General features: G+C 40.7%; 1 protein-coding gene across 2 annotated transcripts in view; it reads right to left on the reverse strand.

Annotated features, from left to right (window-relative positions):
* Positions 1–16,875: 16,875 nt before the first annotated feature.
* LOC306931839 (zinc finger FYVE domain-containing protein 1) overlaps positions 16,876–26,506 on the reverse strand; it is a 26,655-nt gene continuing 17,024 nt past the window's right edge. The window contains exons 9-13 of one of the 2 annotated variants that reach the window (XR_013791077.1): positions 25,583–25,753; positions 24,392–24,584; positions 22,019–22,117; positions 19,836–20,876; positions 16,876–19,628 (exon numbers count right to left, since the gene is read on the reverse strand). Coding sequence is in view for 1 of the 2 variants with exons in the window: in XM_079513464.1 (XP_079369590.1) it covers positions 20,644–20,876; positions 22,019–22,117; positions 24,392–24,584; positions 25,583–25,753 (696 nt within the window). In the remaining variant the exon portion in view is untranslated. Of the gene's footprint in view, positions 20,877–22,018; positions 22,118–24,391; positions 24,585–25,582; positions 25,754–26,506 lie in introns of both variants that reach the window. The other variant, XM_079513464.1, reaches the window with a different exon arrangement.

Below are 26,506 nucleotides of genomic sequence, written 5' to 3' on the forward strand. Positions count from 1 at the left end.
TCTGTTAAAACCGGGAAAGCATGTGCCATTTTAGATTCTAACTATTTCAGTTAGATACCTCACGAATAGGTTTAACCAATGTTAATTATCGAATGAGAATAATGAGAATACAAGTGTGCATATAACAATATACAGTATGCTATTCGCTGTGGCTCCAGCCCATGTTACACATCCAAGGACACAAGGACACTTTTCTTCCCCAGGGCCGTGAGAAACAGGACACACACACACACACACACACACACACACACACACACACACACACACACACACACACACACACACACACACACACACACACACACACACACACACACACACACACAGACAGCTCTCGGGGTCATGAAAGTAGTAACTTCCACCAGGCCATTGTTGTCTGATGTGTGGAGGACAGTGAGATTGAGTATGTGTTGCTGAGCAGTTGAAAGTGAACATCAGAACATCAGAGCAGTAGCCTAACCTAACTGAAAGCTTTATGAGCAGTTTACAAACAGTGCACTGGGCCACAGAACTACTAAACTACACTAGTGAACCTGCTCACTAGATGAGGTGGCAACTTATAGACCGGCAGCAGTTTTGCTTACATCACACCCAGTAGGGACGTATAAGAGCAAAATGGCCAAGAGGGTCCATAATATGGGGATTTATTCATAACTAGAACGGTACCCGTTGGGCACTGGCCTACATGGAATGATGTTGGAAATGCATGCCCCACCCAGTTATTATGTACAGTATGTGTCCCTTTTATGCCCATATATGGAGTTCTTTGTCAGGCATGCCCAATTATGGAGTCTACGCAGAACAGATTTGTGATATATAACCTTGATACTGACCATCATACATAAACCACCAAAGAGGAAAAAGCAGCACGCCAAAATAAAAGATGCAAGACGGGCTCAGATGCAATTCCTCTTTTTTTTTATTGAGAACACTTACGTGTTTCGGCAACAGCCTTCCCCAGAGCTTTTTTATTTTTTTATTTATAAATCTGCTCTGAGGAAAGTGTTGCAGAGGAGGCCAATTCATCATAGGTATATCCTCGTATTCAGTGCATAACGGTTTAACGGCATCCAGTGAGACAGGTCGGATGGATTTTAACTCACACTGTCTTGGAAAATCCTCTGCTCAGCAGGTTTACAGCACTTCAAATTAGGTTGGCTCCGTCTGCCAATTGGGGTCTAATCATTTATTATGATTCTGCAGCATGTTGGAATGTGTTACTCCTATATATCGTACTATTCTAATTCAATAGTTCCCGCAGCAATGGAACCATAATTATTCGAAGGGAATCTTTATTCTCATCCTGCATGGGACCTTTTACGCGTGGAAGCGAGTAAGCGACATCAAACAAAAAAAAGTGAAAAAATATGAATGTAGAACTGTAATTGCAGCAGCGCATGCAGTCTGGTACCTGCAGGGCTTTTACCCATTACTGTACATGTCCTGATATGTTGCCATAGTTACAGGGGGAAAGCCTCATTTATACACGTCTACAAGACATTGCTGACGTGGGCAGAAACAACCGTCCATACATTACAGTGCCATTATCAGGAAGCGCCACGGTGACTGAATTTACAATATCATTGATGATGAATGTCTGGCTTCTGCTGCCTCATTTTGTCTCATACCTTTTGGAGACATTTCAAGGACCCCCAGGTTGATGTGCACCGGGCCACAGACTCCCATTCCATACCATTTTATATCCCTGGGACCCCAATCAACAATATAAAAATCCAAACTCAGATTGTGTTCAAATGGTTGTATTTGTACACCCTGTATACTGACCATGATAGTGACCACGATACTGACTTGATACTGACCATGATACTACTGGCCATGATACTGACAATGATACTGACCATGATACTGGCCATGATACTGACAATGATACTGACCATGATAATTGTCAGTATCTCTGTGTGTGTGTGTGTTATATGTGTCCGTGTTTATTTATTGTTTATTTATTGTGATTTCATTATCAAGATAATGCATTCTTTTTTCTATTCATCCCAAGCTTTTTGTAACCCATTTTTCATCTGGTGCCTAAACTTTAATCCTGGGTGCTACTCTTCCTCTGCCAACCAGGGGAGAGTCCCGAACTGAGCTCATGGCATGCTTCCTTCAATGCATGAAGCAGGCCCCCCCCTCACTGGCCGCTGCAGTTCATTGGAGCGGCGTGTCTCCCTTTCAAATTTGATACATTTATAATGGGGCTCAATGGCAGCTCTATGGCACAAAAAGTCACTTTCACCTAGAAACTCCATTCACACTTTTTATAATTCAGCTTACTGTGGAGACACATGCTGGAACTTTTACTTTGAAATGTTTTGTAGTTTCGGAGTTATTTAACTTAAACGCCCAATGCATCCTCAATGGCAATAGCACAAACGTTGGCATGCTATTAGTCCTACATACTTACACCTAGAAACCCCATTCCAACCTATTTAGGTTCATCTTACGGTGGACATGTTTGCCTGAAAAATACTGACCATGATACTGTCATAATACTGACTATGATACTGACAATGATAATTGTCAGTATCTGCGTGTGTGTGTGTGTGTGTGTGTGTGTGTGTGTGTGTGTGTGTGTGTGTGTGTGTGTGTGTGTGTACATGCGCGCGTGCGTGCGTGCATGCGTGTGTTATATGTGTCCGTGTTTATTTATTGTTTATTTATTGTGATTTCATTATCAAGATAATGCATTCTTTTTTCTATTCATCCCAAGCTTTTTGTAACCCATTTTTCACCTGGTGCCTAAACTTTAATCCTGGGTGCTACTCTTCCTCTGCCAACCAGGGGAGAGTCCCGAACTGAGCTCATGGCATGCTTCCTTCAATGCATGAAGCAGGCCCCCCCCTCACTGGCCGCTGCAGTTCATTGGAGCGGCGTGTCTCCCTTTCAAATTTGATACATTTATAATGGGGCTCAATGGCAGCTCTATGGCACAAAAAGTCACTTTCACCTAGAAACTCCATTCACACTTTTTATAATTCAGCTTACTGTGGAGACACATGCTGGAACTTTTTACTTTGAAATGTTTTGTAGTTTCTGAGTTATTTAACTTAAACGCCCAATGCATTCCCAATGGCAATAGCACAAACTTTGGCATGCTACTAGTCCTACATACTTACACCTATGAAACCCCATTCCAACCTATTTAGGTTCATCTTACGGTGGACATGTTTGCCTGAAAAGGAATCTTTGAAATGTTTCATCGTTTTAGAAATATAGTGGTTTCAAATTTGAGACATTTATAATGGGGCTCAATGGCAGATATTGGCACGTCAAAAAGTCACTTTCACCTAGAAACTCCATTCACACTTTTTATAATTCAGCTTACTGTGGAGACACATGCTGGAACTTTTTACTTTGAAATGTTTTGTCGTTTCGGAGTTATTTAACTTAAACGCCCAATGCATTCCCAATGGCAATAGCACAAACTTTGGCATGCTACTAGTCCTACATACTTACACCTAGAAACCCCATTCCAACCTATTTAGGTTCATCTTACGGTGGACATGTTTGCCTGAAAAGGAATCTTTGAAATGTTTCATCGTTTTAGAAATATAGTGGTTTCAAATTTGAGACATTTATAATGGGGCTCAATGGCAGATATTGGCACGTCAAAAAGTCACTTTCACCTAGAAACTCCATTCACACTTTTTATAATTCAGCTTACTGTGGATACACATGCTGGAACTTTTTACTTTGAAATGTTTTGTAGTTTCGGAGTTATTTAACTTAAACGCCCAATGCATTCCCAATGGCAATAGCACAAACTTTGGCATGCTACTAGTCCTACATACTTACACCTAGAAACCCCATTCCAACCTATTTAGGTTCATCTTACGGTGGACATGTTTGCCTGAAAAGGAATCTTTGAAATGTTTCATCGTTTTAGAAATATAGTGGTTTCAAATTTGAGACATTTATAATGGGGCTCAATGGCAGATATTGGCACGTCAAAAAGTCACTTTCACCTAGAAACTCCATTCACACTTTTTATAATTCAGCTTACTGTGGAGACACATGCTGGAACTTTTTACTTTGAAATGTTTTGTAGTTTCGGAGTTATTTAACTTAAACGCCCAATGCATTCCCAATGGCAATAGCACAAACTTTGGCATGCTACTAGTCCTACATACTTACACCTAGAAACCCCATTCAAACCTATTTAGGTTCATCTTACGGTGGACATGTTTGCCTGAAAAGGAATCTTTGAAATGGTTCATCGTTTTAGAAATATAGTGGTTTCAAATTTGAGACATTTATAATGGGGCTCAATGGCAGATATTGGCACGTCAAAAAGTCACTTTCATCTAGAAACTCCATTCACACTTTTTATAATTCAGCTTACTGTGGAGACACATGCTGGAACTTTTTACTTTGAAATGTTTTGTAGTTTTAGAGTTATTTAACTTAAACGCCCAATGCATTCCCAATGGCAATAGCACAAACTTTGGCATGCTACTAGTCCTACATACTTACACATAGAAACCCCATTCAAACCTATTTAGGTTCATCTTACGGTGGACATGTTTGCCTGAAAAGGAATCTTTGAAATGTTTCATCGTTTTAGAAATATAGTGGTTTCAAATTTGAGACATTTATAATGGGGCTCAATGGCAGATATTGGCACGTCAAAAAGTCACTTTCACCTAGAAACTCCATTCACACTTTTTATAATTCAGCTTACTATGGAGACACATGCTGGAACTTTTTACTTTGAAATGTTTTGTAGTTTCGGAGTTATTTAACTTAAACGCCCAATGCATTACCAATGGCAATAGCACAAACTTTGGCATGCTACTAGTCCTACATACTTACACCTAGAAACCCCATTCAAACCTATTTAGGTTCATTTTACGGTGGACATGTTTGCCTGAAAAGGAATCTTTGAAATGTTTCATAGTTTTAGAAATATAGTGCTTTCAAATTTGGGACATTTATAATGGGGCTCAATGGCAGCTCTATGGCACGTCAAAAAGTCACTTTCACCTAGAAACTCCATTAACACTTTTTATAATTCAGCTTACTGTGGAGACACATGCTGGAACTTTTACTTTGAAATGTTTTGTAGTTTTAGTGTTATTTAACTTAAACGCCCAATGCATTCCCAATGGCAATAGCACAAACTTTGGCATGCTACTAGTCCTACATACTTACACCTAGAAACCCCATTCCAACCTATTTAGGTTCATCTTACGGTGGACATGTTTGCCTGAAAAGGAATCTTTGAAATGTTTCATCGTTTTAGAAATATAGTGGTTTCAAATTTGAGACATTTATAATGGGGCTCAATGGCAGATATTGGCACGTCAAAAAGTCACTTTCACCTAGAAACTCCATTCACACTTTTTATAATTCAGCTTACTGTGGAGACACATGCTGGAACTTTTTACTTTGAAATGTTTTGTAGTTTCGGAGTTATTTAACTTAAACGCCCAATGCATTCCCAATGGCAATAGCACAAACTTTGGCATGCTACTAGTCCTACATACTTACACCTAGAAACCCCATTCAAACCTATTTAGGTTCATCTTACGGTGGACATGTTTGCCTGAAAAGGAATCTTTGAAATGGTTCATCGTTTTAGAAATATAGTGGTTTCAAATTTGAGACATTTATAATGGGGCTCAATGGCAGATATTGGCACGTCAAAAAGTCACTTTCATCTAGAAACTCCATTCACACTTTTTATAATTCAGCTTACTGTGGAGACACATGCTGGAACTTTTTACTTTGAAATGTTTTGTAGTTTTAGAGTTATTTAACTTAAACGCCCAATGCATTCCCAATGGCAATAGCACAAACTTTGGCATGCTACTAGTCCTACATACTTACACATAGAAACCCCATTCAAACCTATTTAGGTTCATCTTACGGTGGACATGTTTGCCTGAAAAGGAATCTTTGAAATGTTTCATCGTTTTAGAAATATAGTGGTTTCAAATTTGAGACATTTATAATGGGGCTCAATGGCAGATATTGGCACGTCAAAAAGTCACTTTCACCTAGAAACTCCATTCACACTTTTTATAATTCAGCTTACTATGGAGACACATGCTGGAACTTTTTACTTTGAAATGTTTTGTAGTTTCGGAGTTATTTAACTTAAACGCCCAATGCATTACCAATGGCAATAGCACAAACTTTGGCATGCTACTAGTCCTACATACTTACACCTAGAAACCCCATTCAAACCTATTTAGGTTCATCTTACGGTGGACATGTTTGCCTGAAAAGGAATCTTTGAAATGTTTCATAGTTTTAGAAATATAGTGCTTTCAAATTTGGGACATTTATAATGGGGCTCAATGGCAGCTCTATGGCACGTCAAAAAGTCACTTTCACCTAGAAACTCCATTAACACTTTTTATAATTCAGCTTACTGTGGAGACACATGCTGGAACTTTTACTTTGAAATGTTTTGTAGTTTTAGTGTTATTTAACTTAAACGCCCAATGCATTCCCAATGGCAATAGCACAAACTTTGGCATGCTACTAGTCCTACATACTTACACCTAGAAACCCCATTCCAACCTATTTAGGTTCATCTTACGGTGGACATGTTTGCCTGAAAAGGAATCTTTGAAATGTTTCATCGTTTTAGAAATATAGTGGTTTCAAATTTGAGACATTTATAATGGGGCTCAATGGCAGATATTGGCACGTCAAAAAGTCACTTTCACCTAGAAACTCCATTCACACTTTTTATAATTCAGCTTACTGTGGAGACACATGCTGGAACTTTTTACTTTGAAATGTTTTGTAGTTTCGGAGTTATTTAACTTAAACACCCAATGCATTCCCAATGGCAATAGCACAAACTTTGGCATGCTACTAGTCCTACATACTTACACCTAGAAACCCCATTCAAACCTATTTAGGTTCATCTTACGGTGCACATGTTTGCCTGAAAAGGAATCTTTGAAATGGTTCATCGTTTTAGAAATATAGTGGTTTCAAATTTGAGACATTTATAATGGGGCTCAATGGCAGATATTGGCACGTCAAAAAGTCACTTTCATCTAGAAACTCCATTCACACTTTTTATAATTCAGCTTACTGTGGAGACACATGCTGGAACTTTTTACTTTGAAATGTTTTGTAGTTTTAGAGTTATTTAACTTAAACGCCCAATGCATTCCCAATGGCAATAGCACAAACTTTGGCATGCTACTAGTCCTACATACTTACACATAGAAACCCCATTCAAACCTATTTAGGTTCATCTTACGGTGGACATGTTTGCCTGAAAAGGAATCTTTGAAATGTTTCATCGTTTTAGAAATATAGTGGTTTCAAATTTGAGACATTTATAATGGGGCTCAATGGCAGATATTGGCACGTCAAAAAGTCACTTTCACCTAGAAACTCCATTCACACTTTTTATAATTCAGCTTACTATGGAGACACATGCTGGAACTTTTTACTTTGAAATGTTTTGTAGTTTCGGAGTTATTTAACTTAAACGCCCAATGCATTACCAATGGCAATAGCACAAACTTTGGCATGCTACTAGTCCTACATACTTACACCTAGAAACCCCATTCAAACCTATTTAGGTTCATCTTACGGTGCACATGTTTGCCTGAAAAGGAATCTTTGAAATGGTTCATCGTTTTAGAAATATAGTGGTTTCAAATTTGAGACATTTATAATGGGGCTCAATGGCAGATATTGGCACGTCAAAAAGTCACTTTCATCTAGAAACTCCATTCACACTTTTTATAATTCAGCTTACTGTGGAGACACATGCTGGAACTTTTTACTTTGAAATGTTTTGTAGTTTTAGAGTTATTTAACTTAAACGCCCAATGCATTCCCAATGGCAATAGCACAAACTTTGGCATGCTACTAGTCCTACATACTTACACATAGAAACCCCATTCAAACCTATTTAGGTTCATCTTACGGTGGACATGTTTGCCTGAAAAGGAATCTTTGAAATGTTTCATCGTTTTAGAAATATAGTGCTTTCAAATTTGGGACATTTATAATGGGGCTCAATGGCAGCTCTATGGCACGTCAAAAAGTCACTTTCACCTAGAAACTCCATTAACACTTTTTATAATTCAGCTTACTGTGGAGACACATGCTGGAACTTTTACTTTGAAATGTTTTGTAGTTTTAGTGTTATTTAACTTAAACGCCCAATGCATTCCCAATGGCAATAGCACAAACTTTGGCATGCTACTAGTCCTACATACTTACACCTAGAAACCCCATTCAAACCTATTTAGGTTCATCTTACGGTGGACATGTTTGCCTGAAAAGGAATCTTTGAAATGTTTCATCGTTTTAGAAATATAGTGCTTTCAAATTTAAGAAGGAATGGACATATAGTCACGCTGCGCCATGACACTTTCATGGGTGCTTTCATGGGAGCCAAACTACACCCGGAAGTTCGGCAGAATGCAGTGACCAGCCCATCAACAAACACTATTTCTGAATAACTGAGACCTTTTGTAAAGTAATCGCTCCTGGAAAATAACAGAAGACATGTAACACATATTGTCTGCTTTGTTGCTTTTCGATATATGTACACTGTGTCATTTTATAAAGGTATGGTATCTAAAGAGCATATACATAATTTAGCTCACACAACATCAATTGACTTCATGCTTAAAGCATACTCGATAGGACTGGACCCCTGACAGAGAGACATTCTGATGATCCTCCTCTCTACCATGCTGCATGAACAACCTCTCCATATACCTGGTGGTTGTATCAAAATAAGCAGAGTAAACATGAACTCTAGTCAATAACATGGTAAATAGTAGAGTGCAGCGAGAACAATGTAGTTTATCACAGAAACTAGGATACCAGGTAAACAATGAACCTATCTATAGCATCACAGTCTTAACCTTTGTGAGGAAATTAATCTATGAATCACAAAACTACAAAGAGAGTTCCATATTATTTCCTATTGAAATGAGAAATCCTACTCTGGCACTCTGGCAGTGTATGAAGGGAAGTAGATAATGGATGGAGCCCGCACACCACAGGTACAAGAAAGACGTTCTTTATTGAGAATTCTGAACGTTTCGATCTATTTGATCTTCATCAGGTCATGTGAACATACACACAAGTTTGTACTTTTATAATATAAGGGAGTGCCCCCATTATCCAATCAAAACACCACCTTTTGGTGCCCCTCCTGTCACTGCAGGTGTGACACGTCAACCCTGAGTGATCGGTGGGGAGTCGGGGACCCAGTTTCTTTAGCCCAGCACCCAGCCTGTCGATGTGCGTATTCTACGTCCGCTCTAGTGTATGAAGGGAAAACATATAAAATGTTCTCCTCTGTAAATACAATTATACAGCAAATTGTAGATTAGTATAGCCTGGTTAACCACTCCCTCTTGAAAAGTGGGAGTGGTTAACCTAACCAGGCTAGAAGGTTAGTGCCACTGAAACAAAGAGTGAATGACAGCATACTATGATACTGGCACCCATCACTGATGAAATGATGACACAGCTGAGGGCAGGGGGTGGCTTTGTTTGCTTGCGTGCAGTTTGTGCGTGTGTGTGTGTGTGTGTGTGTGTGTGTGTGTGTGCCACAGGGACCCAATGGCCAGGAAAGTGTCTGAAAAATGCTTGCCAGGCATGCCAGAGAGAGGCCCAGTAGAATGGAATCTAGAAGTACATACTGTTACTGTACGTGGCGTGCACACGAATGTCTTTCTTGACATGTACATAATTTTCACAAGCATACATACCCATACATACCCACTTACACATTCTGCTTCCTCGATCCATGGCTTGGACTGGCCAAGTGTGTTTGGTATGGGTAGCATGCACACAGTGGCGTGCACAGATAGACACTAGGGGGTGCTAGAGCATCCCTGCCCTTTTGGCAATAAAAAAAAAAAGGGGGGGGGTTTGTACAGTGTACACTGTACAGTATGTGGACCATGGTGACATTGATCAATTCTTGATAAAAAAAAAGCTTCTAATATATTATTTAGGCCCTCACACTATTAAGGCAATCTCACACTATTAAGGCAACCGGCCGGTTCCACGAGCTGCACAAGGTGCCCTTTTTTCACTTGAGCACCTGCCCCTCTAAATGTCTGTGCACGCCACTGCACGCACGCACGCACGCACACACGCACACACACACACACACACACACACACACACACACACACACACACACACACACACACACACACACACACACACACACACACACACACACACACACACACACATATCCTCTGCAAGAAATCCTCCCTGTTCTATGCACATGAATAAAATTCATTATTGTGTGTTTGTGTGTGTGTGTGTGTGTGTGTGTGTGTGTGTGTGTTTGTGTGTGTGTGTGTGTTATGATGTTGTGTATCCTCAAATGTCTCCAGAACTCCAGATGTACAGAACAATAGGCAATCTGCGGGGCCAATCAATAGCCAACAGATGCAATTAATCAATGTAATTACTTCCTCCAAGCTACAAGGACTGGAAGGTCAAGTTGAATACATTACACCCATTGCGGTGTGCGTGCGTGCGTGCGTGCGTGTGTGTGTGTGTGTACACATTACACAAGGGCTTTTGGCAAATGTTCTGGCTTCTGAAAATTCAGAGATAAACATTGGTGGAGAGATAACGGCTAACTGTGTATATTCTAACAAAGGTGTTGTGTGTGCGTGCGTGCGTGTGCTTGCATGTGTGTGTGCATGTGCGTGTGCGTATGTGTGTGTTTAGAATGCATTAGCCTCGCCTAACAGCTAGAAGGTCCCGGGTTCGATTCCCGCCGGGGATGCTGTTGGTATACCCACAACAACATGCAGTAATCCTGGTCTCTATACTCCCTACCCCTGGTCAGCCGGGGAGCCTGATGGAGGGGAAAGTTGGAATATCGTGTTTGTGTTCCTTCCACTCGCTACGTCCTACCCAGAGAGAGTTGTGCCAATGAGGGGGTCAGAAAACAGAAACAGAACAAAAACCAGAGCCAGGTATCCGAAAAAAAACCTGTGATGTCTTCTTTCATTTGTCTGAATCAAGATTATTTTATCTTTTTGACGTGCCATAGAGCTGCCATTGAGCCCCATTATAAATGTCTCAAATTTGAAAGCACTATATTTCTAAAACTATGAAACATTTAAAAGATTCCTTTTCAGGCAAACATGTCCACCGTAAGATGAACCTAAATAGGTTGGAATGGGGTTTCTAGGTGTAAGTATGTAGGAGTAATAGCATGCCAAAGTTTGTGCTATTGCCATTGAGAATGCATTGGGCGTTTAAGTTAAATAACTCCGAAACTACAAATTATTTCAAAGTAAAAAGTTCCAGCATGTGTGCCCACAGTCAGCTGAATTATAAAAAGTGTGAATGGAGTTTCTAGGTGAAAGTGACTTTTTGACGTGCCATAGAGCTGCCATTGAGCCCCATTATAAATGTATCAAATTTGAAAGCACTATATTTCTAAAACTATGAAACATTTCAAAGATTCCTTTTCAGGCAAACATGTCCACCGTAAGATGAACCTAAATAGGCTGGAATTGGGTTTATATGTGTAAGTATGTAGGACTAGTAGAATGCCAAAGTTTGTGCTATTGCCATTGGGAATGCATTGGGCGTTTAAGTTAAATAACTCTAAAACTACAAAACATTTCAAAGTAAAAAGTTCCAGCATGTGTCTCCACAGTAAGCTGAATTATAAAAAGTGTTAATGGAGTTTCTAGGTGAAAGTGACTTTTTGACGTGCCATAGAGCTGCCATTGAGCCCCATTATAAATGTCTCAAATTTGAAAGCACTATATTTCTAAAACTATGAAACATTTCAAAGATTCCTTTTCAGGCAAACATGTCCACCGTAAGATGAACCTAAATAGGTTTGAATGGGGTTTCTAGGTGTAAGTATGTAGGACTAGTAGCATGCCAAAGTTTGTGCTATTGCCATTGGGAATGCATTGGGTGTTTAAGTTAAATAACTCCGAAACTACAAATTATTTCAAAGTAAAAAGTTCCAGCATGTGTCTCCACAGTAAGCTGAATTATAAAAAGTGTGAATGGAGTTTCTAGGTGAAAGTGACTTTTTGACGTGCCATAGAGCTGCCATTGAGCCCCATTATAAATGTATCAAATTTGAAAGCACTATATTTCTAAAACTATGAAACATTTCAAAGATTCCTTTTCAGGCAAACATGTCCACCGTAAGATGAACCTAAATAGGCTGGAATGGGGTTTCTATGTGTAAGTATGTAGGACTAGTAGAATGCCAAAGTTTGTGCTATTGCCATTGGGAATGCATTGGGCGTTTAAGTTAAATAACTCTAAAACTACAAAACATTTCAAAGTAAAAAGTTCCAGCATGTGTCTCCACAGTAAGCTGAATTATAAAAATTGTTAATGGAGTTTCTAGGTGAAAGTGACTTTTTGACGTGCCATAGAGCTGCCATTGAGCCCCATTATAAATGTCTCAAATTTGAAAGCACTATATTTCTAAAACTATGAAACATTTCAAAGATTCCTTTTCAGGCAAACATGTCCACCGTAAGATGAACCTAAATAGGTTTGAATGGGGTTTCTAGGTGTAAGTATGTAGGACTAGTAGCATGCCAAAGTTTGTGCTATTGCCATTGGGAATGCATTGGGTGTTTAAGTTAAATAACTCCGAAACTACAAATTATTTCAAAGTAAAAAGTTCCAGCATGTGTCTCCACAGTAAGCTGAATTATAAAAAGTGTGAATGTTGTTTCTAGGTGAAAGTGACTTTTTGACGTGCCATAGAGCTGCCATTGAGCCCCATTATAAATGTATCAAATTTGAAAGCACTATATTTCTAAAACTATGAAACATTTCAAAGATTCCTTTTCAGGCAAACATGTCCACCGTAAGATGAACCTAAATAGGCTGGAATGGGGTTTCTATGTGTAAGTATGTAGGACTAGTAGAATGCCAAAGTTTGTGCTATTGCCATTGGGAATGCATTGGGCGTTTAAGTTAAATAACTCTAAAACTACAAAACATTTCAAAGTAAAAAGTTCCAGCATGTGTCTCCACAGTAAGCTGAATTATAAAAAGTGTTAATGGAGTTTCTAGGTGAAAGTGACTTTTTGACGTGCCATAGAGCTGCCATTGAGCCCCATTATAAATGTCTCAAATTTGAAAGCACTATATTTCTAAAACTATGAAACATTTCAAAGATTCCTTTTCAGGCAAACATGTCCGCCGTAAGATGAACCTAAATAGGTTTGAATGGGGTTTCTAGGTGTAAGTATGTAGGACTAGTAGCATGCCAAAGTTTGTGCTATTGCCATTGGGAATGCATTGGGTGTTTAAGTTAAATAACTCCGAAACTACAAATTATTTCAAAGTAAAAAGTTCCAGCATGTGTCTCCACAGTAAGCTGAATTATAAAAAGTGTGAATGGAGTTTCTAGGTGAAAGTGACTTTTTGACGTGCCAATATCTGCCATTGAGCCCCATTATAAATGTCTCAAATTTGAAACCACTATATTTCTAAAACGATGAAACATTTAAAAGATTCCTTTTCAGGCAAACATGTCCACCGTAAGATGAACCTAAATAGGTTTGAATGGGGTTTCTAGGTGTAAGTGTGTAGGACTAGTAGCATGCCAAAGTTTGTGCTATTGCCATAGAGCACCGAAGTCCTGACGTCACTGTCAGTAGAGGGCGTCAGTCCACAGGTTCATGTAGGCCTACTTTTTATTTGCATTGTAATCTCTATAGGAGGATTTTAGATCGCCTCATATAAGAACTGTGTTTGAAAAATAAACCGATCACCCAGGCCTTTTCACTCATATGGATATGAAGGTGGAAATGTACAAATATACCCAAAGAGTAACAAAATAAGCGTTAGAAACGACTCAAACAACCCAGAGACTACATTTCTGGGTAGGGGGGGTGGCTGCATCTGCCCGTCGCACAACAGAAACTGAATGTCAATTACGTTTATTTTCATTTTTATTTCATGGATATTTAATGTTTCGTGGTTAGTACGAGTCGAGTCACCACCAGCTGAGCTTACGTCAACGAGAAATCTCAGGAACGCAATGTGTTGACAGCTGGGCGTGACGTATATTAGCAGCGACATTGCCTTCATATGTAGTTTCAAGGCTTTTGCGGCCACATTAATTCCATTTTCTCCAGAAACTGGCTGTATCAAATATGAATGGACATCATTAACGACGCACAGCCTCTCCCCTGACAGAAAGGCCGGGGTGGTCGGTTTATTTTTCAAACACAGTTCTTATATGAAGCGACCTAAAATCGCCCTATGGAGATTTCAATGCAAATAAAAAAATACATGAACCTGTGTGTTGGTGCCCTCTACTGAAAGTGACGTCAGACTTCGGTGCTCTATTGGGAATGCATTGGGCGTTTAAGTTAAATAACTTGATGTTGATAATATAAGTGTCCTGAAGAAGAGAAGCATTATCATCATATAACATTCTGCTGGTGGATAATTATGGACTGAAACTGAAAAGTTGGAACCTACTGGATCCTCCAGAAATCTCCCGGATCCTTCATACTTCATACGCCTACCATTGGGTAGGTAGCAATGGTTTGCTATTGGAACAATGAGGAGTTTGGTAAATATAGCCTAATGAAGATTTGGGTTTTTCTTTGGTAGCTGTGTACATTGTGTCTTTGTGTTGTGATACTAACAAAAAGGTTGTGAAGGAAACAACATGTTCCTAACTGAGTCGATAGATCAAGGGTCAGGTATTCGGAATCGGTATCGGCTAACACAGAATTTGAGGTATCGGGATCGAATCGGAAGCGAAAAAAGTGTATCGGGACATCCCTATTAAAGACCCCTGGTTTACACACACATTTCTCTGACTGACTGCAAGGTTCCATGATCATCACCTTCAGACTCATACAGATACATAAGTTATCCTAGGCCTTATTGCATGGACTGTATGCTTTATGCCAACATGAGTAAAAGCCGTCTCAATGCAATGTCATGATTGTCATCATAGGGATTTCCCAAGCTTATGTAAACATACACAAAGCTCCTAATGTACATAATGATGATGCAATATGAGTGTGGATATCTATCGTCACTGTGTGTGTGTGTGTGTGTGTGTGTGTGTGTGTGCGTGCGTGTGTGTGCGCAACGACCGTCATGTCATCTGCTGGCTTTACACGTGATTCATGTGCTAAGCCAGCATGGATTACCGGTAAAAAAGGCTTAAATTCTGCTGTGGTTTCCATAAAGCTCCACATACTGTAATTACAGCTTTGATAAGCTAAGCATCCATCGCTTTTTTCTTTCTTTCTTTCATTCTTCTTTGACTGACATACAGGACGTGAAGTGGAAGAAGCCACTATAGTACAGGGGTCTTCAACGTATTATTTATTTTTTTAGGCCAAGGACCTTAGCTGAGAGAGAGATGAAGCCGGGACCCCCTAGCCACACTATATTGTATACCAATTGTGTTGCAGATCCAACATTTTCATAGATTACATATAGCTTCATAGCGTTGTTTGACAACACTATCATCAGTGTGTAAATTAACATTTTTTTTTAATTTTCTTTTACACATCTTTTCTATTCATTTAATATTTTGGATTAATTTGAATGTGTACTGTATATTTTCAGACAGGTTCCTTTCATACAAAGATGGGATGGGTCCCCCCTGTCGTAACTTTGAGGACACCCGGTCCCTCTGTTGAAGACCCATGCACTGGTTCATTGGGCAGGGCATCAAACCTGACACCCTTGGTCCACATCTGTCGGCTAGAAGCCTAGAACCTTTCTGCTTCATGATCTGAACATTGGCAATCTGGATTAAAAGACATTTTCAAATCAGTTCTCAACATGGGGTCCTGGCTGGGACCCCCAGGGCCGGGTCCTTGAGGGGTCGTTCCTGGGGATCCCCAGCCAAATGTATTAATACAGCATCACAATCTTTTGAACCCCTTTATCAAAATTGTATACGTTGGCTTATGTATCAGTTTGGGGGTCCAGAAGCACTGCTCTAGCCTATTCGTGTCAACTTCCTGCAAATCAACTGCAGCAGCAAAGCTGATATAATAGACTGATGGACCTGCAGCGCTGAGGAGGAAGACGACACATTTATTCTTCTCTAGCGCCCTCTTGTGTAAAAACAGTGTCACTACAATTACACAACTCCTATATTTTGTACACATCAGTGGTCTTATCAACGACCTATTCCCAGAATAGAATCCTATTCCTAGCTGCCCTGACTGAAATGTATCAACATGAAATGTACGTCAGTGTCACAGATCACATTGATTGATTTCAATTTGTTTCTAATAAAGTCCAAAGTGCAATTTGGAGCGGGGGCATAGGCGACTAGCCTACATGTCATTATCAATGCAAGCATTTGTCAGAGTTTGGAAAGTCGAGAGACTGGTCTCACTCTCAACTGACCTTCCTGAATAAATAAAGGTATACGAAAGCGTAAAATGTTCTCTTGGAAATGTAATTTCACACCATCCATTAGACCTGTTTCCAAAACACACACAAAAACAAAGAGAGCACAGAACAGCAAGATGGTTGATGGTTTTAGTTGGTTTAACAGGCTGGACAAACTGGCCAGGTTGGTTTTGCTGGTTTCAGTGACACCTGGGTATGGCTGGTCCCCCAGTCAGGCTCCAGCTTAGGAGTCTGCTGGTCAAGTTGGTCGTCCAGTTAAGGTTGGACTGACCAGTTTAGCCCGACTGGTAAGATGGTGAGGCTCTTTGGGAGGTTGGGTGGCCAGCCAGATGGACTGGTCAGGAAAGGCTCACTCACACTCCCTCTTTCACACAAATGTTAAAGAAAACAAATTTAAAGGTTTTTATATGGGCTCTCCAATGATCCTTTCGCCCACAGAAGAACAATATAAATTATGACAAATGAAATATTGGTGTATGGTTTTCCCAGAATAGTTTTAATCTTTCATTGATCTTTATAGTACAATTTTGCATGGATGATCATGAATATATGTGAACATACATAAAGAACTTTGAGTGCTACACAAATGTAATAAAATCAAATGCCTCTGGGCTTTGAACAGAGACCCAAGAGCTTCCTGTGAATGAACAACGAATATGCAAAATGTAGGTTAGTTTCACACACAAACATGAGGAAGAAATATAATTATAAATCTCCAGTTGAATGGTTGCAATGTTGTGACCACCGTGCCCCCCCCCCCCCCCCACACACACACGTTCAGCAGAACTCTTGCTTGCATTTGTGTATAATGTGAAACACAGAACAGTAGGTCACAATAGGCACAGACAAGGGAATGAATTCATTCGTGCCACCAAATTGTGGAATGCCCTACCACCAGCCATCAAAAAGTGGAACTCCTATACCCTCCATCAAAACCGCCATAAGAGAGCAGTGTCCTTGACAGGAAAAATACAGGAAAAATACATAACTACTGTATGTGCTCCAGAGCATATGGACCTCTAGTGTCTAGTGAATGATAATAATAATGAACCCAGGCAGAGTCCCTGGTTTTAGAATGCAGAGTTTGAGGGTATAAAACAGTTATTGCGGGTTTTCAAAATAGCTGGTGACCTACAAGCTCAATGCATCGCATTGTTGTGAGCTATTTTTTTGAAAATGTTTGAATAGGGTTTGGTTAAATTTGAACAAGATACAGGTGAGGGGGTCAAAACATCAGCAATCTGGGAATTATATTTTTTCCTCTGGGGCAACTCGGTTTAACTTAAGTTCCTCCCGTTTCTTAGTCCACTTCCTTCCAGTTGCTTCTGTGTTTATTCCTACTAACAACACCACTACATGTTTAGGGCAGTAGTGCCGACAGATTCTGTCTTGAGAGATTAAAATGCTAAATCAGTGGTCTAGGACAATGGTTCCCAAACTGGGGTCCGGGGACCCCCAGGGGTCCTTGAGGGAGTTCCAGGGGGTCCCCAGCTAAATGATAGTTGAACCAAATGGACCCTTATGGGTCTGTAACTCTGAGAGTGATACATCATTTGGTTCCATTTGTACACTCTGAGTTTAATTAACATTGATTTTACAATATAAATTAGGGTCTCAGAGATTAAAAAAAGGCATTAAATGGGGGTCCGTAGACTAATGCATGTCAAACTGGGGGTCCTTGAAATTTAACGGGTTTAGAATCACTGCTAGAGCTGTGAAAATCTTTTTATCTGGCATACCTTTTCACACCTTTTAATAAGTGTCAATTTGGGGGTCCTTGACATGAAAAAGTTTGGGAACCACTGGTCTAGGACTCTCCAAAATTGGGCGCAGGTTCTAGTACCAATTTAAGTATCAATACTGCAATATAGAAATACTTAACAAGTAAAAGACCAGAATTCAAAATGTACTTGAGTAAAAGTACAAAAGCATCGGCATCAAAATATACTTAAAAAAAGTACCAAAATTAAAAATACTCATATGCATAATGTTTCATTTCAAGTTTTCAAATGTATACAAATCTGTTGAAAATGGCAGCTCACAATGCGTCACATTGCGAGCTTGTAGATCAACTGTTTTCAAATGGCTGTAATGTAAAGTGGTTAATAATGTATGTTTTGTAATAATGAAAATCTACAAAAGTAGTTACTTTGTAGATTTGTGACTAAAGTCTTAAAATAAATGTAGCGGGCAAAAGTAAAATATTTGGACCCCAGATAGTAGTGGGATAGAAGTACAAATACCAAAACAAATTACTTAAGTAAATGTACATAGTTACTTTCCACCACTGAGGAACCCACACTTACTTCCTCCCAAATATTGGCAATTGTTTGTTTTCACTCTTCCATGCCAGCCACTGAAAAACTGGAAAACCCCTTTGTAGGCACTGGAACAAACTAAACTAAAATGGACATACATACTGTACATAGGGACAGACGGACGGACATACATAGCTGATAGTCGGAGCTGTTAGGCACCACTCAAAAACAAGGCAAGACAGGGATGGGCATACAAATATAAGAAATAAATCATCTCACACATTCACTTCTAGGCTTGTGCAATCACTTGCTTCATTCGGAAGCCTTTACTGTATAGTCAATGTCGGGTGGAAACCTCATGTCCAAAACTACGCGTTTTTGGTCTTGCAGATCTGCTACTTTTTATGCTTTATCAAGTCGGAAGTAAATTTGCCAAAAAGAAAAAATACAAAGTTAGAAACTTAGAATATAGACATAGGACGTTTCTGCCCGACAGCGAAGATATTATGCAGTGCATTGTCGCGACTCAAGGGGAATAGTTCAAGTCACACCACTAATTAATTCCCAGCGCAACATGTGGACATGACACCTTCCTGTGTCAGTCAACTTGTCACTGAGATCTGAGGGTATCGGCGTGATGTGGAGATGATGGGTTGCAACAGTGGGTTCTGTGCTGGTTCTCGCGTAGCCAGACCATCTGAGATATCTGCCTAGCCAAACGTCTGGTGATGTTTCAATTCAATATACGGGTATGGGCTAAGGGGTTCCCAAACCTTTTAGCTCAAAAGCCAAAGTCTTTCCCCGGGAGACATCACATAGCTGATTTGTAGAATTGCTATTTTCACCACTACTTTCTTCCCTTTTTTAAATTTATGAAATTCTTTTGAAAAAAAAAACCTAATAATTAAACAAAACGTAGTAAACAAAGGTCTTTCCATTGGTTCTGCAATGCAGTTTTAGTCAAGAATTGTAGGCCTGCCTGGGCTGTGGCTCAGCGGTCCAGGCACCTTGGCTGGTAATCCAGTCTGGCAGTGTGCCGCGGGTTCGAATCCCGATCCTGACGGCCTTTACTGCATGTCACCCCCCCATCTCTCTCCACATTTCCTGTCAGCCTACTGTCTGTCCCTCCATAATTCTTTTTTTTTTTAAAGGCGAAAGCCACAAAAACAAAACATTTAAGAATTGTAGGCCTAAGACTGGTAAGAAACATGTATGTAGCCAGACGTATTGGTAGAGTAGACATCTCAGATCGCACGGTCTACGACGTTGAGGACTACATCTGTGCTACTATGTGAGATCTGTCAATAAAAGTGTCTTTTAGTGTATACTATAGGCTGTGAGAAGTGTCTTTCACCTCTCCTATCCTACTGGGTTTGTTTGGGAAAGTTGTCACAAGTTCAGTTATGATTGTTTTTCCACCCGGTCTTCCCTTCTTGTCCAGTTATATACCGTCTTTAGATATATATTTTTTTTTTACTGCCGTCTTGCAGCATTCTTCTGCAGCTCCTTTACTGCTGGTTCGTTCAACAGTGCTTCATCCTCAGGATCGTCGTATTGATCGTCGCCTGTTTCTTTCAGTGCTGATCTACTTTTGGTTTCTCTTACACAGTAGAATCTCCTAGTGTTCATTTAACTCTGAGCATACAAATTGGTCCCATTTGTACTCTCTCAGGGTTATAATTGGAGACAATTAACAATTTTACCGCGAAAGGACAGTCCGGGAGAATGAAAATTCATCCCAGAAGTGTCATCCCAGATGGTGGCCATTTATTTATTCATTCATTCATTCATTCAGCACTACTAGTTCTTGTGTCACGGCATCCGTGACGGTTCCCAACCAATGTCAACCAATAAAACACGACCATTTTGTTTGTCAACTCAAACTGTTATTTTCTTAAGTATCAAAAGATGATTTCCTGGGACCTTAAAAAGTGTGGTGCCCCTGAATTTAAGTATTCCAGTCCAGAAGGCGTGCTGTACGACCCACAATGGGGGAGGTGTGTCGTCACAAGGTGCCCTTGCGTGCGTGGCAGCCGTCGCACACCCTGACAGGGTGGTCCCAGCCCCGGGAGGGGACGGGCTTGATGTGCGTGGAGCACGGGCCACACACGCCCTGGCCGCACGCTCGGCAGTGGTGCTTGGACATGGCGGGGGTGAAGGTTTTGGAACACTGGTGACACTGGGCGATGTCCTGGTCTGGCACCCAGTACTCCGGCCGCGCCACACCCTTCACGAAACCTGGAGGCGTCGAAAGCACATGAAAAGGAACAATTGGATGTTTTGAACAAACATGGAGAAATTCTCATTTAACTACTCTGCCACCAAAATATGGATTAAAAGTCACTGGTTTCTTTCCAAATTGGTCTGAAAAAAACCACAAGGGGTAAATGGAAATTCCCTTCGAAAGGAGGTGTCATTCACTGCCGCGTGTTTTCCTTTTTCTCTAGATGTGCTCCGATCGATCGCCCACCGATCGGTGATCAGCCGATATTCACTCCAAATGACTCGATCAGTGATTTGGAGAAAGCGATCTTTTTTTTTACCATTTTAAGTGGTATAAAAGTCAATCATATATACTGTATAGTATAATATCGTTTTGCATCTTTGTGACAGGCCTAAACATTTCCCCCTCCCCCCACACACACACAGGAACAGTTTTGACGTGGTATCGACATATAATAATTTTGGAAATATTAAAACTTTCCTCTTACACAATACACACAAGATCGGTATCAGCCGATCGTGAGAAAATCTATCGGTGATCAGGATTGGCCCCAAGAAACCTGATCGGAGCACCTCTATTTTCCTACTTTGTACATAGTGTTTGTATTTATGTACATAGTGTTTGTATTTGTTGATGACATGTATTATAATTAATACATAGGACCACAGTGGAAACAAATCTTGTGTTATCCTTCTAGCCTTAATGTCTACATGCCGTTTATATTTCTGACTAATAAGGTATTCAATCAATCAAAAATGTAAGGGATTATTTTCCTGACAAGGTCATTTTCTGTGCGTGTCGACTAATAGTGAATTACAGCATGCTCAAGCTTTTTGAACCGATTAGTCAGCTTTGGATGTTTTATTTTTCTGCGGTCGGTCGGGAAGTCTGCGACCTTGGAGTTATTCGATACGTCGGCGTTTTGTTTTTTATGTTGTGACTTTCAGTCCACTTGGTGGTGAAAGGTAAAATAGCTGTGACTGCTTTCAGAGCGCGATGTGGTTTGAGTTCTATGGCAGCGGGTATTCCAAACGTGACGCTCCGCGACACGTTTCGAGCTTGTAGATCTGCTACTTTTATGCGACGCTGTAGAATGATCAAGTATGGCGTTAATTTACGAAAAAAACCACATTGTGAGATGGAGCTGTATACTCACAGAGAGGGTAGTCCACAGCTGTGCTGACCATGTCTAGAGTGGACTGAGCCACCTCGGTCACCCTGCGAGCTATCAGGCCACGAGGCTCCACCTTACACACTGACACACAGACAGAGAGGTTCGACAGTATGCATTAGAACATCATGCACAATTGCATACACACAGCCTGGAAACCAGAACAAAAATGCCCTCTGCTAATTTGGTCTGGCACCGCTCAGTTGTGATTGGATTTAGTGCGAGAACAATCAGGGCAAAGTATGCAAATATGGAGGGAGTTTTGCCAGGTGCTTGAAAAGCTCATGGACTACATTTGCTACTACAGTACAGTACCTCTAGTAGCGACCGTAGTGGACACGTTTTCATGATTGGCTGCCTCGAAGCCAATGGGAGACTTACCCATAAAACCCATAGTCTGAACGGCATAAAACCCATACTCTGAACTCTGCAACGTGAAGCCGTGAGCTGAGGCAGAGGCCCCATGACCGAGTCATTCTTGTTTAAATTTGCCCTTTGGAAATGCAAGTTCCACACCGAGATTCCAGACTAATATCTACGCAGTGATATCAGTCTGGCTATAGAGACACACGGGGACTACAAATTTCACGCCCCCAAATGAGACAGCGTCCCCACTTCTGGTCCATTGGCACGGTGTACTGCAGGCCAGCCCATAGAAGTCCATTGAAATTCAACTGTAGTTAGCCTACTTTTAAAATAATATGAAATGAACTGAAGACTATATTGATTTGAATAAAAATACGTTTCCAAATGTATGAAGTGTCTTTGTCAACATATATTGTTGATTTCTCAATAGAGGATGTATTTCACATTTAATTTACCACTTGAATGAGTTACCCATAATGTTAACGGAGCAGAGGGGGGACGGCAGACAGAGAACCTCGCTTTTAAGGGACGTCACTGCCTTTACGAGGCTACGAGCGCCGACTTTGAAGAGTGGAATTCTCAATATACATCCCGATCCCGACTGACTTTGTTATTCATGTCTATATTTTGAACATGAAGCATTTTGGATCCATTTCTTAAACACTGTATTTCCTAAAGGTCTAAATGAAGAATTGGTGTTAAACTGTTTTCTATGAATAACTTTGTTTGTAATGTGGATTCTGAAATGAGACATTGATTTCTTATAATAATATGTATGTTCACTACTATGTATGTCTTTAATAATGAGACACGGCTGTACAGTCCCTTTTAATTGAACAAAATAATTCTATATAGCTATGTAATTTCCGTTGGTAGCCAATTTTGACACTGACGAAGGCCTGCGCGCCGAAACGCGTTTGTCTGTCTGGTATGACTGCTGCTGCGGAGCACTTTGATCATTAAACAAAGACTCTTACTCGACTGGATGTGCGGATTTTATTCATTTTCTATATTTTGAACATGTCATGGGCTTACTATATATGTTATACCTACCGCGGAGCTCCGACGGTGTTTTACCGCTGTCAACTTGTTGTATAATTAACTTTGCTGAATAGTTGCATGGGAAAATAACCCAGCTAAATGGAGAAGTGAGTGAATTCTCCAGATGAGTATTAATAATAGTCTTGCAAGATGCTGTTGATGAGTATATTATAGTACATTGTAGGATGTATATTGAGATGGCAGGTATGTGACATTGAAAAGGACAAATCAAACATATGGGACACTTTATTAGAACACAAAATAAATCGCTACAGCCTCAGTAATGAACCAGTGAAATTAGGGTATTTTATGATGCCTCTCATAGGGATTGCATTGGCAGCTGCAGTACACAGTTGAAACGGACCAGAAGTGGGGACACTGTCTCATTTGGGGGCGTGGAATTTGTAGTCCCCGTGTGTCTCTATGCCAGCCTAGCATACACCGCACATAAAATAAATTATATAAAAAGAAAATATGAAGAAAAAACCCACAAACTTCCCAAAGAAAGGCTCCCACCTATTTCTAACATCCATATCATTGCTGTCGGGCAGAAACCTTGTATTTCACATTTAGTTTATTCTATGATCTCAATTTAATAAAGCTGTATAGTTTAGATACAAGCCCGGAGCGGAGACGCATCGCTCCAATAGAATGTGCTGTGAGTCAGTAGCGCTGTCGCCTCACAGATTTTTGTGCGACGGAGTCCAACATACATGGCCGGTTAAGACTGAGGTTAGGGTTTGGGGTAGGGTTATTAATGTCCGACAAAGTACATACAGTACGTTCACCCGTGGCTTCGTGCTACTCAAACTGACTACTGGGTTGGGCTGCTGGATGTAAGGGCCAACCCCTACTATGTATGTCAGAAGCCGTTGAGAGCTGATTTCACCCCCGTGCCTATTTGGCGGTCCTTGACGCGAAAACGTTTGACTGGTCTATACGTCTCCTCACCCTGGTTGTTGGTGACGGCCGGTCCTCCCTGGCGAAAGCAGCCCCCACACACCCTGACGGGTGCGTTGCCCCAGCCCCTCTCTGGCACGGGCATCTTGTAGGTGGAACAGGGCTGGCAGAAACCCTCGCCACACGAACGACAGTGATGCTTCCTGTCCGCCTCCTCAAACACCTTCTGACAGCCATGGCACGCCTGGCGAGGAGGAGAGGGGAAGGGAGAGCAGTGTGCATGGTTGAGACATACTGTAGAAGAACAGGAGAACATCTAGGAGAGGATATATGCTGTCAAGCAGAATCTTATTCTCCATATTCTAACCTTTTGTGTTTTTTGTAAATGAACGCCCTACTTGATCATACTAGAGCGTCACACGAAAGTATTAAAAGCAGACCCACAAGCTCGAATTGCGGCGCATTTCGAGCTTGTAGATCTGATACTTTTGATACTTTTGAATCCTGAAAAGTAACAGTTTTGGACATATGAGGTTTATACCCGACAGAGACAATAATACTAACATTAATTAGTATTGGTATGTGTAATTATCAGAGAGATTATAGCACAGTGACTAAATGTTGTGTGTGAAGAAAGAGGCAAATACAGAAAGTGAGGACATTTTGCTGGTCATCACTTTTCTGTTATGGTTAGGAAGGACTTGACTTAAGGGTTATATGTATAACCTAGGTTAGGCATGTAATGGTGACACTTGAAGTTTAGGGTTAGAGGTTAGGGAATTAATATCAATCAATATCGTAATAGTCAATTAGTCTCACAAAGTGTGTGTGTGTGTGTGTGTGTGTGTGTGTTACTATACTTGTGTTTTATGGTTGAAAACATTTTTTAGAGTTAGGTTTATGATTGTTAAAAAATTCAGGTTGTGGTTAGGATTAGACATTTAGAAGTTAGATGTAGGGTTTACAGATACAGTCATGCCTGATTTAAACGTAGCTGCGTGTGCACCGAAAAATAGCCAATAGATCTGGTATTTTTCGGTACGGTAATTAAAAAAGGCAAAAGAAGTACATATGGCATTCATAAAATAGGCTTCCTAAAATATTGATGTCCTCCTCACAAGTATAGTAATAAAATCACACCCGTGTGAAGTGAGGGGCGCTCTTATCATCATACATCATCTCTTTCCAGCCAATCACAATTTGCATGCATAGGAGGAAGAACCTGTGTGTGGCTTCACTCACTGTGATCTGGACGTTGGGTCTCCAGTAGGGCGGCGCCACCTGGTCGGTGAGCCAGGCGGTGACAGCCTTGGTGGGGCCCGTGCCGTAATCTGACACGGACTGGATGACATAGTTCATGCCGTCCAGGACCCTCTGGGCCGCATTCTGGTGGTCTGTCAGGAATGCATCCGACTGCAGGGGGGGGGGGGGGGTTAGAGTTTAGAGTTTTATTAGGATCCCCATTAGCTGGTGCATAGCAGCAGCTAATCTTCCAGAACATAAAAACATGACATTCGACATGAATGACATTACAGGACTGTGTGTGTGTGTGTGTGTGTGTGTGTGTGTGTGTGTGTGTGTGTGTGTGTGTGTGTGTGTGTGTGTGTGTGTGTGTGTGTGTGTGTGTGTGTGTGTGTGTGTGTGTGTGTGTGTGTGTGTGTGCGCGCGTGTACGTGTATGCGTGTCCGTTCGAGCGCCCTACAGTCTTTGGGTTTCAAGATGCCTCTTCAATTGTCTCTTGAAACTTGGATTTCGTTTTTTCTTTTGTGATCATAGCTGGCAGTTTGTTCCACTCAGCCATGGCTCTATACAGTACTGTTTGCTGCATAGACCCTGTCGACCCTGAAAGAGGACTTGATAGCACCCTCTTGTGAAGGGGGGGAGATGAAGCAGGGGTCGACATTAACCAATAACCACTAAAGGGACATTTCAACGTGTTTGGTACTTATTTTAACGTCTACCCTAGGTTTGTGAGAACCCCAGACAATTTTTAAGTTGCTTGATTCAGCATTTAGATATTTGATATTTATTTTATCAGACATGTCCCCTTTCCTATACTTTTTTTTAAATCATGTTAGATTCATTGAAAACACCCGTCCTTGGTTCTAACTTCTGGCGACTGATATTGTCCTAATTTCTTCAAAACATTCTACTGAGGGTGACGGA

Source organism: Electrona antarctica, assembly GCF_951216825.1.
Source record: "Electrona antarctica genome assembly, chromosome: 11".
Classification (NCBI taxonomy): Eukaryota; Metazoa; Chordata; class Actinopteri; order Myctophiformes; family Myctophidae; genus Electrona; species Electrona antarctica.